General features: G+C 53.2%; 1 protein-coding gene across 1 annotated transcript in view; it reads right to left on the bottom strand.

The window, feature by feature from the left end:
- Positions 1–10,128, bottom strand: part of LOC137357307 (multifunctional procollagen lysine hydroxylase and glycosyltransferase LH3-like) — a 58,959-nt gene extending 48,831 nt beyond the window's left edge. The window contains exon 1 of the mRNA XM_068023544.1: positions 9,942–10,128. Within this exon, the coding sequence (XP_067879645.1) occupies positions 9,942–10,023 (82 nt within the window). The 5' untranslated portion in view covers positions 10,024–10,128. The remainder of the gene's footprint in view (positions 1–9,941) is intronic.
- Positions 10,129–24,054: the final 13,926 nt, after the last annotated feature.

Here is a 24,054-nt window from a genome sequence, read left to right as displayed (position 1 = left end):
AGATATAGCATCTTCTGCAGTTCACTTTTATTTTAATGAATTTTGGATTCATACCATCCCAATACAGAAAACACAGATGGTACCAAGGCTAAAATGTGCTGAAACCTAAGCATCAGAAATTTAATACAAACATTTTACAAAAGCTTTGTCTAATACTTTGTAATAAATTTCTTTTGTCAGTATAATGCTGTACACTTTAAAAAGGCAACACTCTTAAGGTATTAGCACTTCCTGCTTAAGGATTATATTTCTTTTGAACTGGGTCCTTTTTCAAATTGCATCATCACAGACATCATTTTGGGTCATATATTCTGCAAAGTCCCAGTATGCATCCTTTAGTTTTTCTCTGCGTAAACACCTGCCATTTCATTAAACCTTTGGACCCCTACTGGAGCATTTTTTTTTATTGGAATGCATATTAAAAGCTGGAAGGACACATGGGTAAAAAAAAAATCCAAAAATAAATACTGTTTTCTTCTGTCCTCTACACTGTCCCCATCAAACACTCCCAGGACAGGTACAGCACGGGGTTAGATACAGAGTAAAGCTCCCTCTACACTGTCCCCATCAAACACTCCCAGGACAGGTACAGCACGGGGTTAGATACAGAGTAAAGCTCCCTCTACACTGTCCCCATCAAACACTCCCAGGACAGGTACAGCACGGGGGTTAGATACAGAGTAAAGCTCCCTCTACACTGTCCCCATCAAACACTCCCAGGACAGGTACAGCACAGTATAGGATTGGCTGGAGAGTTTGGAGCACTTCCTGCCAGCAATCAGGGGGAGCAGCTGCACCTGTGCTGCAGCAACTGCAGAGTGGAGAGTGGAGACTGCAGCAACTGGGGAGAGAGACTGGAGAAAGGTGAATACAGAGTGGAGGGAAACCATCAAGGAAGGCTGCAATTTTTCTGGAAAGGTGGGTGTCAGGGCACCTGAAAGACTCTGAAGTTTAAACTGTTTGGGGGAGGGAGAAGAGGCCTGAAGACTCAGGGGTGGGGCAGCCAAATCCAGTAGGGGCCCCTGTATTTGTATTGGTGTTTGCACACAGGGAGCTCCCTCCCCACCCCAACTGCCTGCTCGGGACAGCTGGAGTTGCCCGGGTGAAGACTGTCTTGTTAAAATCAGAAGAGGAGAGTACCGGGCGGCTCCAGCCGTCCCGGGCGAAGAAGCCTCCCCCAACTGGAAGACAACAAACAGTTTTGGACTAATTGTTATAAAGGTGCTCCAACTGGCAGTTGGATCAAACATCCTTTTCAGCCTTTCTCTCCCTTCCTCCACTCAGTCGCCTCAGTCACCTATCCTCCCCATTTCCTTTACCATCCTACCCCATCCTCCTCTACTCCCACTCCACCTTGTTTAAAGTTTGCTTTTTTTTAAAAATTGTGTAAATTTGTTTTGTTTCTTGGGGGTGGACGTAGCTCTTAGACCCCATGGCAAGCCCCTCTTCGCCGGTGGCGGGGCCTTCCCGTTCATATGCTGCTGCGGCTGCTGCAGCTGCACCTGTTGCCCCGTCACCTTTTGCTTTATTAACAACGAAGCATGGGGTCAAGAGCTATGTCCACCCGAACATGACTATAGAGGCATGCGTGAAAGCAATGGCCGAGGTTGTCGGCCCTTCGGCCATTGTTGCAGCCTCTAAAATGTACGGGAAGGCAGTGTTTTTCCTGAAGACCGAGCGGGCGGTGTCCCTGGCTCTGAGCAAGGGGCTCACCGTGGGCGGGACCTTTCTGCCAGTGGACCCCCTGGAGGCCACTGCGCAAAGGCTCATTTTATCCAATGTCCCACCCTTCATCCCTGGTGAGCTCCTCCTTCCCCACCTGCACCATCTGGGGGAGGTAAAGACGGGGCTCACCCCAGTCCCGCTCGGTCTTCGGGAGAACAGCCTCCGACACGTCTACTCCTTCCGCCGCCAGTTATTCATGCAGCTGGCGCGGGAGGAGGTGACAGAGGGCCACTTCAATGTAGAATTCCAGGGGACGGCCTACCGCGTCTTCTGGACCTTGGACGGGGTGCGGTGCCATGTCTGTAAGGGGGTGGGGCATGTTCGTAAGAACTGCCCCAACCTCCCGGCTGCCAACTCCAACTCAGCGGCCCAGGGTGGCGACGCTGCACCTCCTCCCACCCCCACTACACCACCACCAGATACCATTCAGTCGGTACCGGAGGCTGTGGTTTTCACGGCCTCCGGCAGGGAGGGGGGTGACCGTCCAAGTGGAAGGAAGGCGCGGAGGAGAAATAAACATCGAGAGGCGCGTCCCCTGGATATCGTGACACTACCCGAGCCTGAGCTCAGCCCAAGGCCCGATCTCGGGAAGTCAACTTGCCCCAGGGCTGGGCTCAGGCCCAGGGTGAATAAAAAAAAGGAGAGTGTGGAGGTGGAGGCCTCTGATGATATGGAGGTCTCTGAGCCTCCGCACACAACTGGGAAAAAGAGGAGAAGGCACCCCTCCACAGAGGTAACAAGGGGCCCTGAGGCGCAGGGCCCATCTGTTGGAGGGGAGCTGTCTCCTGTTTCGGGTCCCCAGGTTTCCCCTACCGCCACCAGCAAGGCTGCAAAGTCCGGGCAGGTGCTCCCAATTCCTCAGGATGGAGGGAAGGGGATGGCCCCGGTACATGAGGCCCCTACTGAAGGAGTAAGTGGGGCCCTGCTTGTGGTGGGGGAGCCTGGGGAAGCCGCCCATTCTGCCACTGCTACTGGGTCGGGTGTCCTGAATGAAGGGGAGGGCGAGGCCCCAGAGGGTCGGGCCTCCCAGCCGGAGTCCACCACCAACCAGGAGACACCCGACCCAGTTATAACTGAGAATGCTGCCCCACCTGCTGGGCCTGTGGGTGCTGGCGGAGCGGGAGATAGCCTCCTCCCTCCGCCTCCAATCTCGGCTCCGGCTGGTTTCCCGGAGTCGGGAACTTCTGTCTCCCCTGGACCACTCATTGGCCTGGGGATGGAGGTGGAGGGGGGTCCTGAGCCGCTGGTGCCTACAGGCTCCAGTTTCACAATAGAACCCAGAGAGGACTCCTCCGCCATCGATCCTGGGGGTGGGATCGTGACGGAGGCGGGACCAGCTGGCGCGGCCGGGACGTCCGCCCCACAGTGTGTGGTGGATGTGTGGGCCGCTGGCGGTGACGACCCGGAGGAGGATGGGGATTCGGTGCGGGGCACGGAGGATGATCTTGATTCCATCGCCAGTGAGGTGGTGGAGTCCCTCGTGCCTCCCACCGAATCTCCTCTCATCCCCACGGCGGAACTCCGGGATTTCCTCGCGGCTTGCAGAGGTTGCCGCAATAAAGTTCAGCTGGCCCTCGACCGTTGGTCGAATCTGGCGCTGATCATCCAGTCCGTCCGTGCCGCCCTTAAGATAGCGGGCAAGCGCGCGGACGTGAAACTGGTTGAGAGGCGCCGTTTTAATGTGTTCCTCAATGGGTTGCTGGGGGAGTGGAGGGCCAGGTGCACTTCCACTCCCTCCTCACAGTGAGCTGTTGGTGACGGGTTTTACGTACCTTTGACATGAAGATAACCATAGCCAGCCTCAACATCAACGGCAGCAGAGGGGCTCACCGCAGATTTCACAATCTCTCAGTCCTTAGGGAAGGGAGATACGCGGTGAGCTTTCTGCAGGAAACCCACACCGTTCCGGGAGACGAAGCCACCTGGCTCCTGGAGTGGCAGGGTGGGGTCTACATGAGTCACCTCACCCCTATTTCTAGTGGGGTGGCTATCTTGTTGGCCCCGACTTTTCAGCCGGAGATCTTGGGGGTCAAGGAGCTAGTGCCGGGCCGCTTGCTCCACCTCGCCGTTCGCCTGGGTAGCGTGCCGCTCCACTTTGTGAACGTGTACGCGCCCAGGCCCGGCGCTTTGCAAGCGCGCTTCTTTGAAGAAGTGTCCGCTCTCTTGAGCTCCATCGATAGCGGCGAGTGCATCATCCTCGGGGGGGATTTTAACTGCACCCTCGAGGTGGGGGATCGCTCCGGTCCCCAGCGCGGCCAAGCGTCGGTGGAGAAGTTGAGGGGACTGATCAGCTCCCTTAACTTGGTGGACGTCTGGCGGAATCTCCATCCCGACTCCAGCGCCTTCACGTGGAGGTCTGGAGGAGGGGGGTCGCGAATCGACCGCCTCTACATTTCGCAGGCGTACGTCTCCCGCGTTTCGGCGGCCTCCATGCGGCTGGTGCCGTGCTCGGACCACCGCCTGGTGTGGGCGGAGTTCACTCCGCTCCGCACGCGGGCGGGGTCCGCGTACTGGCACTTTAACAACCGGCTGCTGGAGGACGTGCGATTTCGGGACTCGTTCTGTCGATTCTGGGCCGACTGGAGAAGGAAGCAGGGGGGCTTCCCCTCCTTGAGGCTATGGTGGGATGTGGGCAAGACTCACATCCGCGTCTTCTGTCAGGAGTACGCGAAGGGGTCGACCAAAAGGCGGGAAGCCGAGATCGGGCGCCTTGAGAGGGAGGTGCTCGACTTGGAATCCCGCCTCGGTCATGCCGTCGCGGACCCGGCCCTGTGGCAGGCGTACAAAGAGAAGAAGGGCGCGCTGAGGAACCTGCAGCTCATTGGGTCCCGAGGCGCGTACGTGAGGTCGCGGATCCAGATCCTGCAAGATTTGGACCGCGCCTCACCCTTCTTCTACTCGCTGGAAAAATGGCGGGGGGTCCGTAAGCAGCTCGTTGAGCTGCTGGCCGACGACGGATCCTCCATCACGGATCCGGAGGGAATGGGCCTCCTGGTCCGGACGTATTACAGTGCGTTGTTCTCTCCGGATCCGTCCAGTGAGGATGCGCGCAGAGTTTTGTGGGAGGACCTGCCGCAGGTCAGCCCGGAGGGCGCCGAAGGATTGGAGGCTCCGCTCACGTTGGCGGAGCTGACTGGCGCCCTCCACCAGCTCTCGAGGGGCAAATCCCCAGGGCTGGATGGGTTGACCGTGGAGTTCCTCAGGGCGTTCTGGGATGTCCTGGGGGACGATTACGCGGGGGTCCTGGGGGAAAGCCTGGCGACCGGGGAGATGCCCCTCTCGTGGCGCAGGGCGGTCATCGTCCTGCTGCCGAAGAGGGGCGATCTCCGCCTGCTTAAAAACTGGCGTCCGGTCTCCCTCCTCAGCACGGATTATAAGATCTTTGCCCGGGCTATGTCTACCCGCCTGGGCTCCGTGCTGGCCCACATGATCCACCCCGACCAGTCCTACACAGTCCCGGGCCGGTCCATCCAGGACAACATCCACCTGGTCCGGGACCTGATCCATCTTTCCCAGAGGACTGGTCAGTCGGTCGCCTTTCTCTCCCTCGATCAGGAGAAGGCGTTCGACAGGGTGGATCACGATTACCTTTTCGGGACTCTGCGCGCTTTCGGACTCGGGCCGCATTTCGTGGCCCGGGTCCGACTTTTATACGCCGCCGCAGAGTGTCTAGTCAAAGTTAACGGGTCCTTGACGGCGCCCCTTCGATTTGGGAGAGGAGTGCGTCAGGGGTGCCCCATGTCCGGCCAATTGTATACCATCTGCGTGGAGCCCTTCCTGTGCCTGCTTCGCAGGAGGTTGACGGGATTGGCTCTGCGCGAGCCGGCCATGCGGGTCGTCCTCTCGGCTTACGCCGACGACGTGCTCCTCGCAATCACAGATCCCGTTGACTTGCGGAGGATGCGCGACTGCCAGCAGACCTTTTCTGCCGCGTCCTCCGCGAGGATCAATTGGGAGAAATGTTCCGGACTCCTGGTTGGTCAGTGGCGGGTGGACTCCCTGCCGGAGGAGATGACACCTTTTGCGTGGAGCACCACGCACCTCCTCTATCTGGGAGTCCACCTTAGCCCCGCTGAGGAAGCCTGGCCGGCAAACTGGCAGGAGTTGGAGGCGAAAGTCACCGCTCGGCTGGGGCGCTGGACAGGACTGCTCCGAGTGCTTTCCTACAGGGGCCGAGCGTTGGTCATAAACCAACTGGTGGCCTCCATGCTGTGGTACCGGTTGGTCACTTTGGCCCCGCCCCCTGTATTTGCCACCAAGATCCAGAAGAAACTCGTCGATTTCTTCTGGGGCAAGAGGAAACACTGGGTCTCTGCCGCGGTCCTGAGTCTCCCGATCGAGGAGGGCGGTCAGTCGCTGGTGTGCGTCCGCACCCAGGCTGCGACTCTCCGCCTTCGGACCCTGCAGAGATACCTGTACATCGAGCGTCCTCCCAGATGGTGTGCGCTGGCGACGTATTTTTTCCGCCAGTGTCACTGCCTTCAAGACGACACGCAGCTCCCGGTGGAGTCCGTTAGCCGCGCCTCTCTGAGGGAGTTGCCTGTCTTTTACCGGGATCTTTTCCGAGTCTGGAACATGGTCGCCTCCAGTCAGGGCGCTCCCCCGCCGGCGGAGGAGAGCGCCTCGGCTGTCCGGGCGGCCGACTCCGGGGACGGTCCGGCGGGCGGAGGAGTAGCCGGAACCCCCGGGACGCCCCTCACTGCGGGTGGCGAGGGGGCTCGGGAGTGCGGAGCGATCCCGGCCGAGCTGACCCCCGCTCGGCCGGAACTGCTCATCGGACCCAGGCCCCGAAACCCTCCTCGGGAGCCGGTCCCGCACAACCCGAGCCGCCTCTCGGAAATGCCCTCCGTGCCATTCCAATCGGCGCGGAGGGGTTTCCTGTACGGGCTGCTCCTGCACACTTTCCACTTCCTCGCCCTCGTCAGCCGGCCGGACACGCCCTGGCGGTCCGCGTTGCCATCTGGCGGCGAGGGGAAACCCCGATGGAGGTCTCTCTACGCGGGAGTCTTCCCCCTTTACATCGGGGACCTGGGGTGGAGGGTGCTGCACAGAGCAGTCCCGTGCAATAGGCTTTTAAGTAGGTTCACGGACTCCCAGGCCAGCTGTACTTTCTGCGGCCTGGACGAGTCCGTGTTCCACATTTATATGGAGTGTGCGAGGTTGCAGCCCCTATTTGAGTATCTGAGGGGGCTGCTCCTCAAATTCTGGCTGCACTTCAGTCCCACGCTCCTGATCTTTGGGCACCCGGTGCGGAGGGGCTCGGGCCGGGAGGAGGATCTCCTCGTCGGTCTGCTCCTGGGCCTGGCCAAGGTGGCAATTCACAGGTCCAGGTTGCGGGCCGTCGGGGGGTCCGTCCTCCCCGATTGCCTGCCCCTCTTCCGCGGTTACGTTCGCGCCCGGGTGTCCCTGGAAAAGGAGCATGCGGTGTCCGCCGGTACGCTTGAGGCCTTCCGCGACCGGTGGGCACCGCAGGGACTGGAGTGCATCGTCGACGCCGAGAATGGCATTTTAATTTGAGTTTTTTGTTTATTTATCTGTTTTAATAAAGTTATTTTAAAACTGTAAATATGTACATAAAGGGGGCCTGAGGGATAAAGGCCCCCTCGATAAAAAAAAAAGAAAAAAAAAAAAAAAAAAACGGGGTTGGATACAGAGTAAAGCTCGCTCTACACTGTCCCCATCAAACACTCCCAGGACAGGTACAGTACGGGGGTTAGAAAAAAAAAGAAAAAAAAAACAAAAAAAAACGGGCTTATTCCTCTTGCTACACTGTCCGCCAACATGATGGGGATGCTGGAACTGGTGAGAATCCCAGTTACACACACAGTTTCACTCATTATATACTCCAGAGGTCCACAACTGGAGAGAAGTAGGTGAAAGGGACCACAGTGACATCGCTGGTAGTCAGCTGTGACATTGTGACATCCAGGTCGCCAGTTTCGGGGGTGGGGGGGGGGTACAATGTGGGGACGCAGAGGAGGAGTGATTGATAATCAACCCGCCCTCGTCTCGCAAAACCCCTTGACTTCGATCGCTTGTTTGTAACATTCATTGATGGGATGTGGGTGTCGCTGGCCAGGCCAGCATTTATTGCCCATCCCTAATTGCCCTTGAGAAGGTGGTGGTGAGCTGCCTTCTTGAACCGCTGCAGTCCATTTGGGGTAGGTACACCCACAGCGCTGTTAGGGAGGGAGTTCCAGGATTTTGACCCAGCGACAGTGAAGGAACGGCGATATAGTTCCAAGTCAGGATGGTGTGTGACTTGGAGGGGAACTTGCAGGTGGTGGTGTTCCCATGTGTTTGCTGCCCTTGTCCTTCTAGTTGGTAGAGGTCGTGGGTTTGGAAGGTGCTGTCTAAGGAGCCTTGGGCGTTGCTGCAGTGCATCTTGTAGATGGTACACACTGCTGCCACTGTGGAGGGAGTGAATGTTTGTGGATGGGGTGCCAATCAAGCGGGCTGCTTTGTCCTGGATGGTGTCGAGCTTCTTGAGTGTTGTTGCAGCTGCACCCATCCAGGCAAGTGGAGAGTATTCCATCACACACCTGACTTGTGCCGTGTAGATGGTGGACAGACTTGCATCATAGCAACTTTCTGAGGCCCAACATCTTTAAGCAACACATGTAAAGATGGCAGCAGAATCACAGGCAGAATCTGCTCCGCTCATTACAGGGCAGCTCGGTACGTTCAGGAGAAAAAAGAAAAGATTTGCATTGCAGTAGCACCTTTCACAACCTCAGGCCGTCCCAAACCGCCTTACAGCAGGTGACGTACCTTCTGAAGTGCAGTCCCTGTCGCGGCGGAGGAAACGCGGCAGCCGATTTGCGCACAGCAAGATCCCACAACCAGCAATGTGATAATGACCCAGATCATCTGGTTTTTTTTTAATGTGACGCTGGTCGTGGGATAATTATCGGCCCCAGGAAGAACTCCCCGCCTGCCCCCTGCTCTTTGAAATAGCGGCCGTGAGATCTTTTACTTCCACCTGAGGAGGCTGATCGAGCCTCAGTTTAGCGTCTCATCTGAAAGACGGCACCTCCGACAGCGCCGCACTCCCTCAGTACCGGCACTGGGAGCGCAGCCCGGATTGGGGGCTGGCGCCTCTCGAGTGGGGCCCGAACCCCACGATGGAGAGTTGTACTCGTGTCCTGCACCAATATTCATCCCCCCCCTTCACCAACGCGCAGGGTTTAAGCTCAACACTCCCCCACTACAGAGGACGCCCTGCACTCACATCCAATGGGAACAGCAGGGCTCGGAAGACAGGGCAGCTCGTTCCACCACCTCCCCCACCCAATCCTATCACACAGTGGCCAAGGAGCGGGAATCTAACCCCAGGTGACCTTTGAGCTTTTGACCCAGCGCATCAAGCCCTTTCAACCCTCAACCTCTCTTACCTTCTTTTAAATTCCTCCTGGCACCCAGGAGACGTACGCAGCGCTCGCCCGCGACAAACAGCATTCTTAAAAATAAAAGCATCACAATTGTTCACAAACCACTGGGCCGGACAATAAGAGCTGACTGCAAGGAATGAAGAAAATGTAACTCCTGTCAAGTGAGTTTTGGGATTTTACCCTCAGGAGCCCAGTCATTCAAAAGAGAAAAAAAAAACAAAGTCAGACTTGCATTGCTATAGTGCCTTGCATTTCCTCGTGAAGTGTTGTAAAGCCACTGAAGTGACTTTTGAAGCAGAGTTCACTGTTGTAATGTAGGAAGCGCAGCAGCCAATTTGCGCACAGCAAGATCCCACGAACAGCAATGCAATAACGACCAGAGAATCTGCTGCTTTCTTTTTTTTTGAAGCGATTTTGGTTTGGAGGGTGAGCATCGGCCCCCCCCTCCTCAGGACACCGGAGAAAACATAGCGGCCACAGGATCTTTTACACCCACCCGAGAGGAGCAGGCGGCACCGCCGACAGCGCGGCGCTCCCGTCCCTCCCGCACTCGGTGAGGGACGGGAGCCGGGATTTCCGCGCTCGTGCCTCCGGAGTGGGAACCCTGCCTAATCCTGGGGCACCAATGGGGGCGGCTTGGCCAACAACTGAAAGCAAGACGCAGATGAACTGGTCCCATTTTTCTCCCTCCTGCTCCAGCAGATGCAAAGCCCTTGACCTGGGACGTCCTGGGATGGTCCTGGAACTAATGGAGTCCACTCTCACTGGGAATGTCAGGGTTTTAAACCACCACCCCCCCCTTCCCCCTTTGTTTTTAATCCTTACCTGGAGACACAGCCTTGGGGGTGGCAGCTGAGACCCAGCTGGATCCCAGCAGGGCACAGGCTATTCCCAGCAGGAGATACATCCTCCTTTATCCAGTGCCCAAGGTCCAACCACTCGCTTGTCCAGTCTCGCCGGCTCTTCCGTCGCGTCTGCGGCTGTTGCAACTGACTCGCTACATTGAAACTGACACCTCGGCCAATCAGGGCTCGCCGGGGCCCCTCGATGGACAGCTCCCCTCCGCCAATCGGGAGTGAGGAATGTGGGCGGTGCCATTTCCCCTTCGCTCCACCCACCTCCTCGCCCCCCCCCCCCCCGGCCCCACCCCCTCCCAAAAAAACTTTTTTTTTTAGGAAAGAAATGTTCTGGAAAACGAGAGGAGGAAACAGAGAGAGAGAGAGAGAGAGAGGGAGGGGGATATTGCCACGTCTGCAAAAGGCTGGCAAGCAGTTTGAGAGAGGGAAGGAGAAAGTTAGAGGGTGAAGGAGAGATGGAGAGGGGAAGGTGGGAGGAGAGGGAAGGAAAGAAAGAGAGAGGGAGAGCGATGGAGAAAGAGAAGGGGTAGGTTGAGTGAGTGGGCAAAAATTTGGCAGATGGAGTATAACGTGGGAAAATGTGGCCGGAAGAATAGAAAAGCAGAATATTATTTAAATGGGGCAAGACCGCAGAATGCTCCGAGACAAAGGGATCTGGGTGTCCTTGTACACGAATGACAGAAAATGTTAGCATGCAGGTACAGCAAGTAATTAGGTAGGCAAATGGAATGTTGGTCTTTATTGTAAGGAGGGTGGAGTACAGCTGAACAGGGTATTGGTGAGACCGCACCTAGAGTACTGCGTTCAGTTTTGGTCTCCTTACTGAAGGAGGGATATCCTTGCATTGCACAGAAGGTTCGCGAGGCTGATTCCTGGGAATGAAGGGGATGTTTTATGAGGAAAGGTTGAACAGGTTGGGCCGATACTCATTGGAGTTTAGAAGAATGAGAGGTGATCTTATCGAAACATAAGATTCTGAGGGGGTAGATGCTGAGAGGATGTTTCCCCTCGTGAGGGAATCTAGACCTGGGGCTCTAGACAGTGGAGGCTGGGTCATTGAATATATTCAAGGCTGAGATAGTCAGATATTGGATCTACAAGGGAGTCAAGGGTGGAGTTGGGGGCCATGATCTTATTGAACGGTGTAGCAGGCTCGAGGGGCTGAATGGCCTACTCCTGCTCCTAGTTCTTATGAAGGAGAGGAAAGGAGAGAAAGAGATGGCAGGAATAAGGAAGGAGAGGAAACGGAGGAAGAAATACAACACAGGAGGGAAAGGACTCAGGTTCCTGACATCTTTACAAAGAACTTTCCAGAAAACATTTCCTCAGCATATAACATCCCACGTTTCTTTACATAGAAAGCCAGATTCTCACAAGAATCTTAGCCACAACATTTACTCATCAAATTCCAACACTCATTCTGAAAAATCCACTCAACTTTGGACCAAAGTCACAGCCCATGTGTTCCAAGCAGGAGCGAGAGAGAGACACTTGCATTTGTATAGTGCCTTTCGCATCGTCACGGCACCCCAAAAGTGCTTTACGGCCAAGCAGGCAATTTGTTTGGAAGTGTGGTCATGGTTGGAATGCAGGGGAAATGCAGGAGCCAATTTGCACGCAGCAAGATCCCAGAAATAGCAATGACCAGCTAGGGGCTTTCTTGAAGAGAGAGCTGTTTCTGACTGGGGGGGGGCCTAACACCAGTTTTAGGGGGCTGCCCCAGATGCCTGAAAAATGCCCAGAGAAGTGGCTCGATCCACTATTTGGCTCAGGCACCTTTCGGGGTCCTTTGGCCGCGGGGGAAAAATAACGGCCCCCCTCATTGCAGTACCGAGGGAGTGCTGCACGGGTGGGGGTGCTGTCTTTTGGGCTGAGACATTAAACCGAGGGCCCCGTCTGCCCGCTCAGGCGGACGCAATAGAAGTACTTCATCGGCTGCGAAGCGCTTTGGGACACCCTGAAGTTGGTGAAAGGCGCTATAAAAATGCAAAGTTTTTTTTTAAATGAGCGGTTTTCACAAAGATGAACTGTGCGAGTACTGCGGCTGGCGGTATTTTCGATTATTATTACTTTTTTTAAAAACCCTCGCCGACTTTCTCACACTGATCAAAGTTTAAAAAAAAGTTTTCTTTTTCTCTCATACAATTTCCCCCGGGATGGGGCCCGAAAGCATTTTCCGGCCTTAATCTTTCACCCCCACCACCCCCCCCCAAAAAACTCCTCCTGAAAACAAAATCCGAAAAAAATAAATAAAACTGGAACATTTAAAACTAGTCGCACACGAGAAGAAAGTGATCTTTCAACAGTCCATTAAAGGGGGATGGGTTTCACGGAACTGCTAGGGATTGGGAGCTCCCAGTGGGTGGGCGTGTCTTTCTGGAATTTTCGGATAGCAGATGGAATAATCAGCCCAGCTGAGACGGCTGATGAAACAGCTTGACTCTTGTCAGGGCCTTCGAGCAACTTCCACCGTTCCTGGCTGCCTGCCAGTGGGACTGAAAGCTGGGACTTATCTCCAGTTGGTTTAATGATTAAGTCTGTTTCCTGGGCACTGCCTTGCCTGATTATCTGCCTCCTGACCTGGCCTGCACCCTCTCCCCGACACCCTCTCCTGCTTTCGCCTTGTTCCCCAGTTTGATTCAAGTTAGAGGGAGCTGGGCTGTACAGGCTTGACTGGAGGACAGCTTGGAAGAGACCTCACTAAAGTTCCGAAGAAGGGTCACTGACCCGAAACGTTAACTCTGCTTCTCTTTCCACAGATGCTGCCAGACCTGCTGAGTCAATCCAGCATTTCTTGTTTTTGTTTCAGATTTCCAGCATCCGCAGTATTTTTGCTTTTATGTCACTCTCTCTCTCTTGCTTGAGGGCCTGGCTATTCCGTCAGCAAGTCAGCCTGGGATGTCGGGTTAGCCAGCAGCTTAACCCCTTGCCTCTGCCACTCACGGTGGCCCACCAGCAGCTCGCACTCGTGCAGCTTGCCTGCAAAAAAATTAGCAAAAGCCATTCCAGGGGAGCTGCATCAAAAACAGAGTGTGACCCCGAGTTAACCCGGAACGGAGATTTCAGGACAGGCGACCAAAACAACACACTTGGTCAAAGGGGTCGGTTTTTAAGGAGCGTCTTAAAGGAGAGAGAGAGAGGCGGAGAGGGTTTAGGGAGGGAATTCCAGAGCTCGGGGCCCCAGGCAGCTGAAGGCACGGCCCCCAATGGTGGAGAGATCTCGGAGGGTTGTGGGGCTGGAGGAGGGTTACAGAGGTCGAGGTGTTGCCGGACTGGGAGCCAATGGAGGTTAGCGAGCGCAGAGGGGTGATGGGTGAACGGGACCTGGTGCCAAATAGAAAGGATTTCTTGGTAGGAAGCAATTGGTGGATTGAGGAAGGGGCAGACTGAGTGGAAGGGAGCGGAGGAGGGAGGACAGAGGAAGAAGGGGGCACAAAGTCGGCTCCCTCGCCACCAGTTCCACTCCTCTTGCTGGTCATTGGCTCAGGGTAAACCAGACTGTTTGCGACCTGGCAGCCCTATTTGGCTTCCCGACTCCATACCCTCCACATCACCAAGACCACCTACTTCCACCTCTGTAACATTGCCCGTCTCTGCCCCTGCTGGAACCCATCTGCTTCTGAAACCCTCATCCATGCCTCTATAAACTCGAGCTCATCCAAACCTCTTCTGTCGCCCCATTTCCCAACTCGCACCAAGGCCCCTTCACCCATTGCCTCCTGTGACCCCTGACCTCCGCTGGCTCCCGGTTAAGCAATGCCTCCATTTTAAAATTCACACCCTCATGCTCAAATCCCTCCATGGCCTCACCCCCTCCCCAACTCTCTAACCTCCTCTAGCCCCACAACCCTCCAAGATCTCTGCTGCTCCTCCAATTCCGGCCTCTTGAGCACCCCCCACCCCCCCCCCCCCCGATTCCCATCGCTCCACCATTGGCGGCCGTGCCTTCAGCTGCCTGGGGCCCTAAACTCTGGAATTCCCTCCCTGAAACCTCTCCGCCTCTCTCTCCCCTCCTTTAAGACGCTCCTTAAAACCGACCTCTTTGACCGAGCTTTTGGTCGCCTGTCCTGACCCCTTTGTGTCAATTGTTTTCAGTTCTTCGATCTGATAATGCTCTCATGTAACCCCTTGGCTCATTAATGTCCTTTCGGTAAGAAAACCTGAAGTCCTTACTCATGGCTGGCCTATTCGTGATTCCAATGTGAGTGACTATAAACCACCCTCTACAGAGTTGAAGTCATTGTGGTGTAGAAGGAGGCCATTGAGTGCATGACCAGCTCTCTATAGAGTAATCCATTCAGTCCCACTCTATCCCCTATATCTATCTATAGTCTCCTAACAAACTCACTCAGTAGTGTCTCCCAGGTGAGTTATAAATGCCAGCCTTCACAGCGAGGCCAACCTCCTGAGAATGAGTAAGTTAGCCTCTCTCAAAGTCGGAGCTGTGTCAAAGGATTTAGCTTACTGCCCCAGTTAGTGAGGGGCCTCCTCGTCCTGCTCACTGCTGATGGGTTGTGTGTGTTTGACTGTGATGCCCTTCATAGCCGAAGAACCTACCGATACTGTCTCAATTTCAACGACCGCTTGTCCCAGCACCTGCTCCGTCTCGTTTGGCCGCCATCCAGTCCTGGGCTCAGCATCCGTTTCTTCCCTGTTTAACCAGCGTCCTCGAGCTCCCGTACCCTGGCCACCCACTCCCATCCCCGGGGCCACTGTCTCGACACGAGCCAGGGCGGGTTCTGTCGGACTCCGAGGGGGGGGGGGAGCTTCTGACCCCACATCCCGGCTGGAGGTGCGGCCGCAACGCTCAAGCAGCTCGATGTCATCCAAGACAGAGCAGGGCGCTCCATCAGCCACGTGATGCGTTAACCGTCTCTCTCTCACTCTCCTTCCTCTTCAGTGTTGGACGCGGGTGTGGCACTTTGTGCGGGGATTATAAATTTGGCTTCCAGTGTTGCCTGCCGCTGTTGTGATCTTGGGGAATGGGGGAGGAGGACTTTGCCCTGACATGACCCTGGTGAACTGAACTTCGGCCTGTGACCTCTGCACGACCAGATGCAGCTGCCCAACTCATTCTCTTGGGCTTGTGCGCGTCGCGGAGGTCAAAGTGCAGAGGTTACTTGGTGCTGTTGCCTTCACGGCTTCCAGCAGCTCAGAAAGTAGCTCACACTACTGTTAGGATCAGCTTTTAGTCAACCTCGTATGGTTCACAACAACAATAAGAAACCACGAGAACCTGGATGTGCTCAGTGGATATCGCTCATGCCTCTGAGCCAGGTCACGGGTGCGAGTCCCCCTCCAGAGTCTCGAGCACAAAAATCTAGCTTGATGTTCCCGATGCCAGTACTGAGGGAGAGCTGCACTGTCAGAGGCGCTACCTTTCAGGAGGACATGTTGAACCGATGCCCTGCCCGCCCTCTCAGGTGTATGTAAAAGAACCCAGGGTCACTATTTTGAAGAAGAGCTTCCCTAGTGTCCGGGACCTACGTTTAACCCTCAAATAACATCACAATGATAGATGATCTGGCCATCATTGCTGTTTGTGGAATCTTGCTGTGCGTAAATTGGCTCCTGTGCTTCCTACATGACAACAGTGACCCACTTCCCTTCAGCAAGACTTCCTCTACCTCTCTCTCCTCTAAGAAGCTCCTTAAAAACCGACCGCTTTGACCAAGCTTTTGGTCACCTGTCCTAATATCTCATGTGGCTCGTTGTCAAAATTATATCGGATGATGGCTTGGGGCAGTAATGGCGCTATATAAATGCAAGCTCTTGCTTTTGTTGACCTAACTTTTCTCAAAGCCGTTGAGTAGTTTCACGAACAGTTAACCTTCCTAAATATTCCTCTTAAATCATTGTTGATGGATCACTCTGCCCCAGTGACTGCACGTTAATCGTGCACAGTCGTCCCAGTCCCTTATTTCCCAGAGAACACACAGACGTTTGGAGCAGAAGCCGCGCTTTCTCTGCTGACACGGCACTGCCATCCTACTTGGAGCAATACAAGAACGTTTGATTATTAGCGCCTAATTCTCCAAGATATCCAGTATCTAGAATGCTTGCCTTGCGCTTAAACTGAGTGTGGCGGGGGGGGGGGGGGGGGGGAGGATGAGTAGGGATGAGGCTGGGCGTTTGATCACCTCTCAAAAAACATCTATGATTTTTTTTCCTATACGGAACTACACCTAGGCTCTAACGAAGCCTTCAAACGTGAGATAGACCAACAACTGGCATTTATTTAATACAGACAAGTGTGAGGTGATGCATTTTGGCAGGACTAGGGAGAGGCAATATATACTTAGTGGTGCAGTTCTAAAGAGTGTGCAGGAACAGAGGGACCTGGGGGTTCATGTGCATCGATCTTTGAAGGTGGCGGGACATATGGAGAGAGTGGTTAGCAAAGCATATGGGATCTTGGGCTTCATCAATAGAGGCATCGAGTACAAAAGCAGGGAAGTTATGCTGAACCTTTATAAAGCTCTGGTTAGACCCCAACTAGAATATTACGTCCAGTTCCGGTCACCACACTTTAGGAAGGAGGTGAGGGTCCTTGAGAGGGTGCGGAGGAGATTTACCAGAATGGTTCCAGGGATGAAGGATTTTAGTTACAAGGTTAGGTTGGAGAAACTGGGGTTATTTTCCTTAGAGCAAAGGAGATTTAATAGAGGTGTTAGACAAGTTAGACAAGGAAAAACTGTTTCCATTATCTGATGGTACAAGGACGAGGGGGAAACAGATTGAAGGCTTTGGGTAAGAGATGCAGGGGGAATGGGAGGATGATTTTTTTTTTAAACGCAGCGAGTGGTAATAACCTGAAACTCGCTGCCCACGAGGGCGGTGGAAGTGGGAGACGATGAATGATTTCAAAAGGAAATTGAATGGGCAGTGGGAGGAAATAAACTTGGGAAGGCTAGGGGGAATCGAGTGGGGGAGTGGGACTGACTGGATTGCTCCCCGGAGAGCCAGCACGGACTCGATGGGCCGAATGGCCTCCTTCTGCGCCGTAAACGACGATGACTATTCACATTGTGCCTTGAGCATCCCATTCTGCTTCACAGGAGTGTTATCAAACTAAATCTAACACTGAGCCACTTAAGGCAATATCAAGACAGAGGTCGGTTTTAGGGACCGTCTTAAAAAGGAAAGAGAGAGGCGGAGAGGGTTTAGGGAGGGAATTCCAGAGCTTAGGGGCCCCAGGCAGCTGAAGGCACGGCCGCCAATGGTGGAGCGATGGGAATCGGGGGAGGGGGGGGGGGGGTGGAGGATGCACAAGAGGCCGGAATTGGAGGAGCAGCAGAGATCTTTGAGGATTGCAGGACTGGAGGAGGGTTAGAGAGATAGGGAGGGACGACACCAATGAAAACAAGGATCAGAATTTTAAAATTGAACCCATTGCCGGACAGGGAGCCAAGGTAGGAGTTTCATTGGCTGTAAAGCTCAGAGATATCTGGCAGTCATGAAAAGCATTATTTAAATGCAAGTCTTTTTTTATGTCATAGAGCAATAGCTAGAGCCAGTTGGGCACATTTATTGGACAATTGACTGTAAGACAAAGCATACGACGTTGTCCATATACAAAACTTTGGTTAGGCCCCAGTGTTGGTTCTCCTGACATGTTGGTTATGCTGAGACTTTGGAAAGAATTCTGCCCAGTTTAAAGCATCTTAGTTACTAAGATAAGCTCAAAGAGCATCAGAGAAGCGAAGACTAGGGGGAAAGTTATCGAGCTGTTTAAAAATGATTTAATTTTTTTTTGATTTAGAGATACAGCATTGAAACAGGCCCTTCGGCCCACCGAGTCTGTGCCGACCATTAACCACCCATTTATACTAATCCTACACTAATCCCTCAGTACCTTGCTCTATGGCAGCGAGGCCTGGACAACGTATGTCAGCCAAGAGCGACGTCTCAATTCATTCCATCTTCGCTGCCTCCGGAGAATACTTGGCATCAGGTGGCAGGACCGTATCTCCAACACAGAAGTCCTCGAGGCGGCCAACATCCCCAGTTTATACACAATGCTGAGTCAGCGGCGCTTGAGATGGCTTGGCCATGTGAGCCACACGGAAGATGGCAGGATCCCCAAAGACACATTGTACAGCGAGCTCGCCACTGGTATCAGACCCACCGGCCGTCCATGTCTCCACTTTAAAGACGTCTGCAAATGCAACATGAAGTCCTGTGACATTGATCACAAGTCGTGGGAGTCAGTTGCCAGTGATCGCCAGAGCTGGCGGGCAGCCATAAAGGCGGGGCTAAAGTGTGGCGAGTCGAAGAGACTTAGCAGTTGGCAGGAAAAAAAGACAGAAGCGCAAGGGGAGAGCCAACTGTGTAACAGGCCCGACAAACAAATTTCTCTGCAGCACCTGTGGAAGAGCCTGTCACTCCAGAATTGGCCTTTATAGCCACTCCAGGCGCTGCGTCACAAACCACTGACCACCTCCAGGCGCTTATCCATTGTCTCTCGAGACAAGAAGGCCAAAGAAGAACACTAATCACATATTCCTACCACATCCTCACCTGTCCCTATATTTCCCTACCACCTACCTATACTAGGGGCAATTTACAATGGCCAATTTACCTATCAACCTGCAGGTCTTTTGGCTGTGGGAGGAAACCGGAGCACCCGGAGGAAACACAGGGAGAACTTGCAAACTCCACGCAGGCAGTACCCAGAATTGAACCCGGGTCACTGGAGCTGTGAGACTGCGGTGCTAACCACTGCGCCACTGTGAATAGATTGTGTTTGTGTAGACAGTTTGTTTCAACGAAGCACACTTGGGGCACTGTGCATGGTTCTAGTTTCTGTATTATAAAAAGGATATAGAGGCACGAGAGAAGGTGCAAAAGAGATTTACAAGAATGATACCAGAATTGAGAGGTTATAACTACCAGGAGAGATCGAACAGGCTCAAAAGAGAAGGCTGACGGGTGACCTGATAGAGGGCTTTAAAATTATGAAGGGGCTCAATAGGGTAGACGCAGGGGAAGGTGTTTCCACTTGCAAGTGAGACCAGAACTAGGGACTATCAATATAAGAGACCCACTAATAAATCCAATGGGGAATCCAGACGTTTCTTCACCCAGAGAGTGGTGAGAATGTGGAACTCGCTCCCACAGGGAGTGGTTGAGGTGAATAGTATCGATACATTTAAGGGGAAGCTGGATAAACACACGAGGGAGAAAGGAATAGAAGGATGTGCTGATAGGGTGAGATGGAGAGGGGGTGGGAGGAGGTTCGTGTGGAGCAGAAACACCAGCACGGAGCAGATGGGCCGAATGGCCTGTTTCTGTGCTGTGCATTCTCTAATTCTATATGAACCTCCCTCGCAATTTTGAGCATCTCTTATTATACCTCTCCTCAACTTTCTCTGCTCTAAGGCGAACAACCCCAGTTTCTCCGTAGAACTGAAGCCCCTCTTCCCTGGTACCATTCCAGTAAATCTCCTCCGCACCCTCTACAAGGCCTTGACCGGTGCCCGGAATTAGCCACAATACTCCAGCTGAGGCCGAACCAGCGATTCATAAAGGTTTAGCATAACTCACTTGTTTTTGTACTTGAAGCAGCAAAAAAATAACCTGCATTTCTGTAGCGCCTTTCACGACCTCAGAAGGTCCCAAAGTGCTTCACAGCCGATTAAGTACTTTTAAAACGGAGCCACTCTTGCATTGGAGGAATCGAGGCAGCCAACAGCAATGGGATAAATGACCCCAGTGATGCTGGCTGAGGGATAAATATTGGCCAAAACCTGGAGAGAACTCCCCTGGTCTCCTTCGAAACAGTTCCACGGAATCTCTTGCATCCGCCCGAGTGGGAACACAGGGCCCTCGGTTTGATGTCTTCATCTGGAGGACGGCACCAGTGACAATGCAGCACTCCCTCAACACCAGCACCGTCGGACTAGATTGTTGTGTCCAGGTCAGTGGAAGGCGAGGGAGAAGAAAGAGGATTCTTGCTCTGGGTCATAGTGACTTCGACCATTGTGAAGTGCATATGTGTGAAAATAAAGCCAGGACTGGCTGTGATGACCATTCTCTGCACCCCCACCCCCACATTAGTGGAATAGCCCGATCATGCATGTGATGCCACCTGCAGTCAAATAGCCAATCAACTCAGACACCTGCCTTCTCACATAATGAATAGCTACTTGGGAATTGTATGCAGCAAAGAAAGGTGGATATATCCGTCTGAAACTAAAATATCAATTCAACTATTGTGAAATGTTTTTCTTTTTAACAAATGTCACCCACAATCGGTCATTTTCTTTTAGCCTGTTGTCAGTGGGTTCCCAGAGCAAGACAGAGACCCATGGGCATAAACTTGAAAGGTTGTTTTCCTTAGAGATTTGATTGAGGTGCTTAAAGCAATGAGTTTAGATAGAGTAAATAAGGAGAAACAGTTTCCAATGGCTGAAGGGGTCAACAACCAAAGGCCTCTGATTTATGGTGATTGATAGAGCCAGAGGTGACATGAGGAATTCTTTTTTTTAATGCAGTAAGGTGTTAGGATTTAGAATTCATTTCCTGATAGCGTGGTGGAAGCAGATTCAATCGTTGCTTTCAAAAGGGAATGGGATAAATACTTGGGAGAAACCCCCCCCCCCCCCCCCGCAGGATATGGGAAAAGAGCGGGGGGGGGAGGGGTACGAACTGGGTTGCTCTGCGACGGAGCCAGCGCAGACTTGATGGGCTGGCTGCATGGCCTGCTCCTGTGCTGTACCAGTCTGCAATACCAGCAGGGTTCAGATTAATTAATCTGCATCACAGCAAGTTAGCCTTGCAATTATTTGCACTCATTCAACTTTCTGAGCAGCATGTGCCCTCTGGTGGATGGTCCCAGTAACCCCTCGTCTGTGATGCTCACCGCAGTCAAATACCCAGCCGCTACACGCTGGCCAGGCTCACCCGTCAACCCGAAAACCAGCACTGGCACTACTCCCTCCTTACCGAATGCTTCATTACGTGAGAAAGCATTGTGTTTGCTGGGAAGGGGTTTCAGCTGAAAACTCCTTATAAATTCAACTGGAGCAAAACAGTGGCGCAGTGGTTAGCACCGCAGCCTCACAGCTCCAGAGACCCGGGTTCAATTCTGGGTACTGCCTGTGTGGAGTTTGCAAATTCTCCCTGTGTCTGCGTGGGTTTTCTCCGGGTGCTCCGGTTTCCTCCCACATGCCAAAGACTTGCAGGTTGATAGGTAAATTGGCCAGTATAAATTGCCCCTAGTATAGGTAGGTGGTAGGGAAATATAGGGACAGGTGGGGATGTGGTAGGAATATGGAATTAGTGTAGGATTAGGCAGCCCCCGGTCAATAAGGTTCTGTCCCGCCACAGTCTGCCTGCTTCAATGGGTGCTTGGAGCTCAGGGTCATTGCCCGAAAGGTGGACTGATACACCGCACCAAACAACATGAAAAAAGGAAAGAAGGTACCAGCCCTTCGCTTTGCAAGCTGGAACGTCAGAACTATGTGTCCTGGCCTGTCGGAAGACCTTACACAAATCAACGATTCTCGGAAGACCGCCATCATTAACAACGAGCTCAGTAGACTCAATGTGGACATTGCAGCACTTCAGGAGACTCGCCTCCCCGCGAGTGGCTCTCTAGCAGAGCAAGACTACACCTTCTTCTGGCAGGGCAGGGATCCTGAAGAACCAAGACAGCATGGAGTGGGCTTCGCCATCAGAAACTCCTTGCTCAGCATGATAGAGCCTCCCTCAAATGGCTCGGAACGCATACTGTCCATCCGACTGCTCACCACCTCTGGTCCAGTACACCTACTCAGCATCTATGCTCCAACACTCTGTTCCGCACCTGAAGCTAAAGACCAGTTCTATGAACAACTCCATAACATCATTAGCAGCATCCCCAACACCGAACACCTATTCCTGCTGGGGGACTTTAATGCCAGGGTTGGGGCCGACCATGACTCATGGCCCTCCTGCCTTGGGCGCTATGGCGTTGGAAGGATGAATGAGAACGGGCAGAGACTGCTTGAGTTGTGTACCTATCATAACCTCTGCATCACCAACTCGTTCTTTCACACTAAACCCTGTCACCAGGTTTCATGGAGGCATCCAAGATCACGTCGTTGGCACCAGCTGGACCTCATTGTCACAAGGCGAGCCGCCTTAAACAGTGTTCAAATCACACGCAGCTTCCACAGTGCGGACTGCGACACCGACCACTCCCTGGTGTGCAGCAAGGTTAGACTCAGACCAAAGAAGTTGCATCATTCCAAGCAGAAGGGCCACCCGCGCATCAACACGAGCAGAATTTCTCACCCACAGCTGTTACAAAAATTTCTAAATTCACTTGTAACAGCCCTTCAAAACACTCCCACAGGGGATGCTGAGACCAAGTGGGCCCACATCAGAGACGCCATCTATGAGTCAGCTTTGACCACCTACGGCAAAAGTGCGAAGAGAAATGCAGACTGGTTTCAATCTCATAATGAAGAGCTGGAACCTGTCATAGCCGCTAAGCGCATTGCACTTTTGAACTACAAGAAAGCCCCCAGCGATTTAACATCCGCAGCACTTAAAGCAGCCAGAAACACTGCACAAAGAACAGCTAGGCGTTGCGCAAACGACTACTGGCAACACCTATGCAGTCATATTCAGCTGGCCTCAGACACCGGAAACATCAGAGGAATGTATGATGGCATGAAGAGAGCTCTTGGGCCAACCATCAAGAAGATCGCCCCCCTCAAATCTAAATCGGGGGACATAATCACTGACCAACGCAAACAGATGGACCGCTGGGTTGAGCACTACCTAGAACTGTACTCCAGGGAGAATGCTGTCACTGAGACTGCCCTCAATGCAGCCCAGCCTCTACCAGTCATGGATGAGCTGGACATACAGCCAACCAAATCGGAACTCAGTGATGCCATTGATTCTCTAGCCAGCGGAAAAGCCCCTGGGAAGGACAGCATTACCCCTGAAATAATCAAGAGTGCCAAGCCTGCTATACTCTCAGCACTACATGAACTGCTATGCCTGTGCTGGGACGAGGGAGCAGTACCCCAGGACATGCGCGATGCCAACATCATCACCCTCTATAAAAACAAAGGTGACCGCGGTGACTGCAACAACTACCGTGGAATCTCCCTGCTCAGCATAGTGGGGAAAGTCTTTGCTCGAGTCGCTCTGAACAGGCTCCAGAAGCTGGCCGAGCGCGTCTACCCTGAGGCACAGTGTGGCTTTCGTGCAGAGAGATCGACTATTGACATGCTGTTCTCCCTTCGTCAGATACAGGAGAAATGCCGTGAACAACAGATGCCCCTCTACATTGCTTTCATTGATCTCACCAAAGCCTTTGACCTCGTCAGCAGACGTGGTCTCTTCAGACTACTAGAAAAGATCGGATGTCCACCAAAGCTACTAAGTATCATCACCTCATTCCATGACAATATGAAAGGCACAATTCAACATGGTGGCTCCTCATCAGAGCCCTTTCCTATCCTGAGTGGTGTGAAACAGGGCTGTGTTCTCGCACCCACACTTTTTGGGATTTTCTTCTCCCTGCTGCTTTCACATGCGTTCAAATCCTCTGAAGAAGGAATTTTCCTCCACACAAGATCAGGGGGCAGGTTGTTCAACCTTGCCCGTCTAAGAGCGAAGTCCAAAGTACGGAAAGTCCTCATCAGAGAACTCCTCTTTGCTGACGATGCTGCTTTAACATCTCACACTGAAGAATGCCTGCAGAGTCTCATCGACAGGTTTGCGTCTGCCTGCAATGAATTTGGCCTAACCATCAGCCTCAAGAAAACGAACATCATGGGGCAGGATGTCAGAAATGCTCCATCCATCAATATTGGCGACCACGCTCTGGAAGTGGTTCAAGAGTTCACCTACCTAGGCTCAACTATCACCAGTAACCTGTCTCTAGATGCAGAAATCAACAAGCGCATGGGTAAGGCTTCCACTGCTATGTCCAGACTGGCCAAGAGAGTGTGGGAAAATGGCGCACTGACACGGAACACAAAAGTCCGAGTGTATCAGGCCTGTGTCCTCAGTACCTTGCTCTACGGCAGCGAGGCCTGGACAACGTATGCCAGCCAAGAGCGACGTCTCAATTCATT

This window comes from Heterodontus francisci, chromosome 48 (assembly GCF_036365525.1).
Source record: "Heterodontus francisci isolate sHetFra1 chromosome 48, sHetFra1.hap1, whole genome shotgun sequence".
Classification (NCBI taxonomy): domain Eukaryota; kingdom Metazoa; phylum Chordata; class Chondrichthyes; order Heterodontiformes; family Heterodontidae; genus Heterodontus; species Heterodontus francisci.
This window is presented reverse-complemented; position numbering and strand designations above follow the sequence as displayed.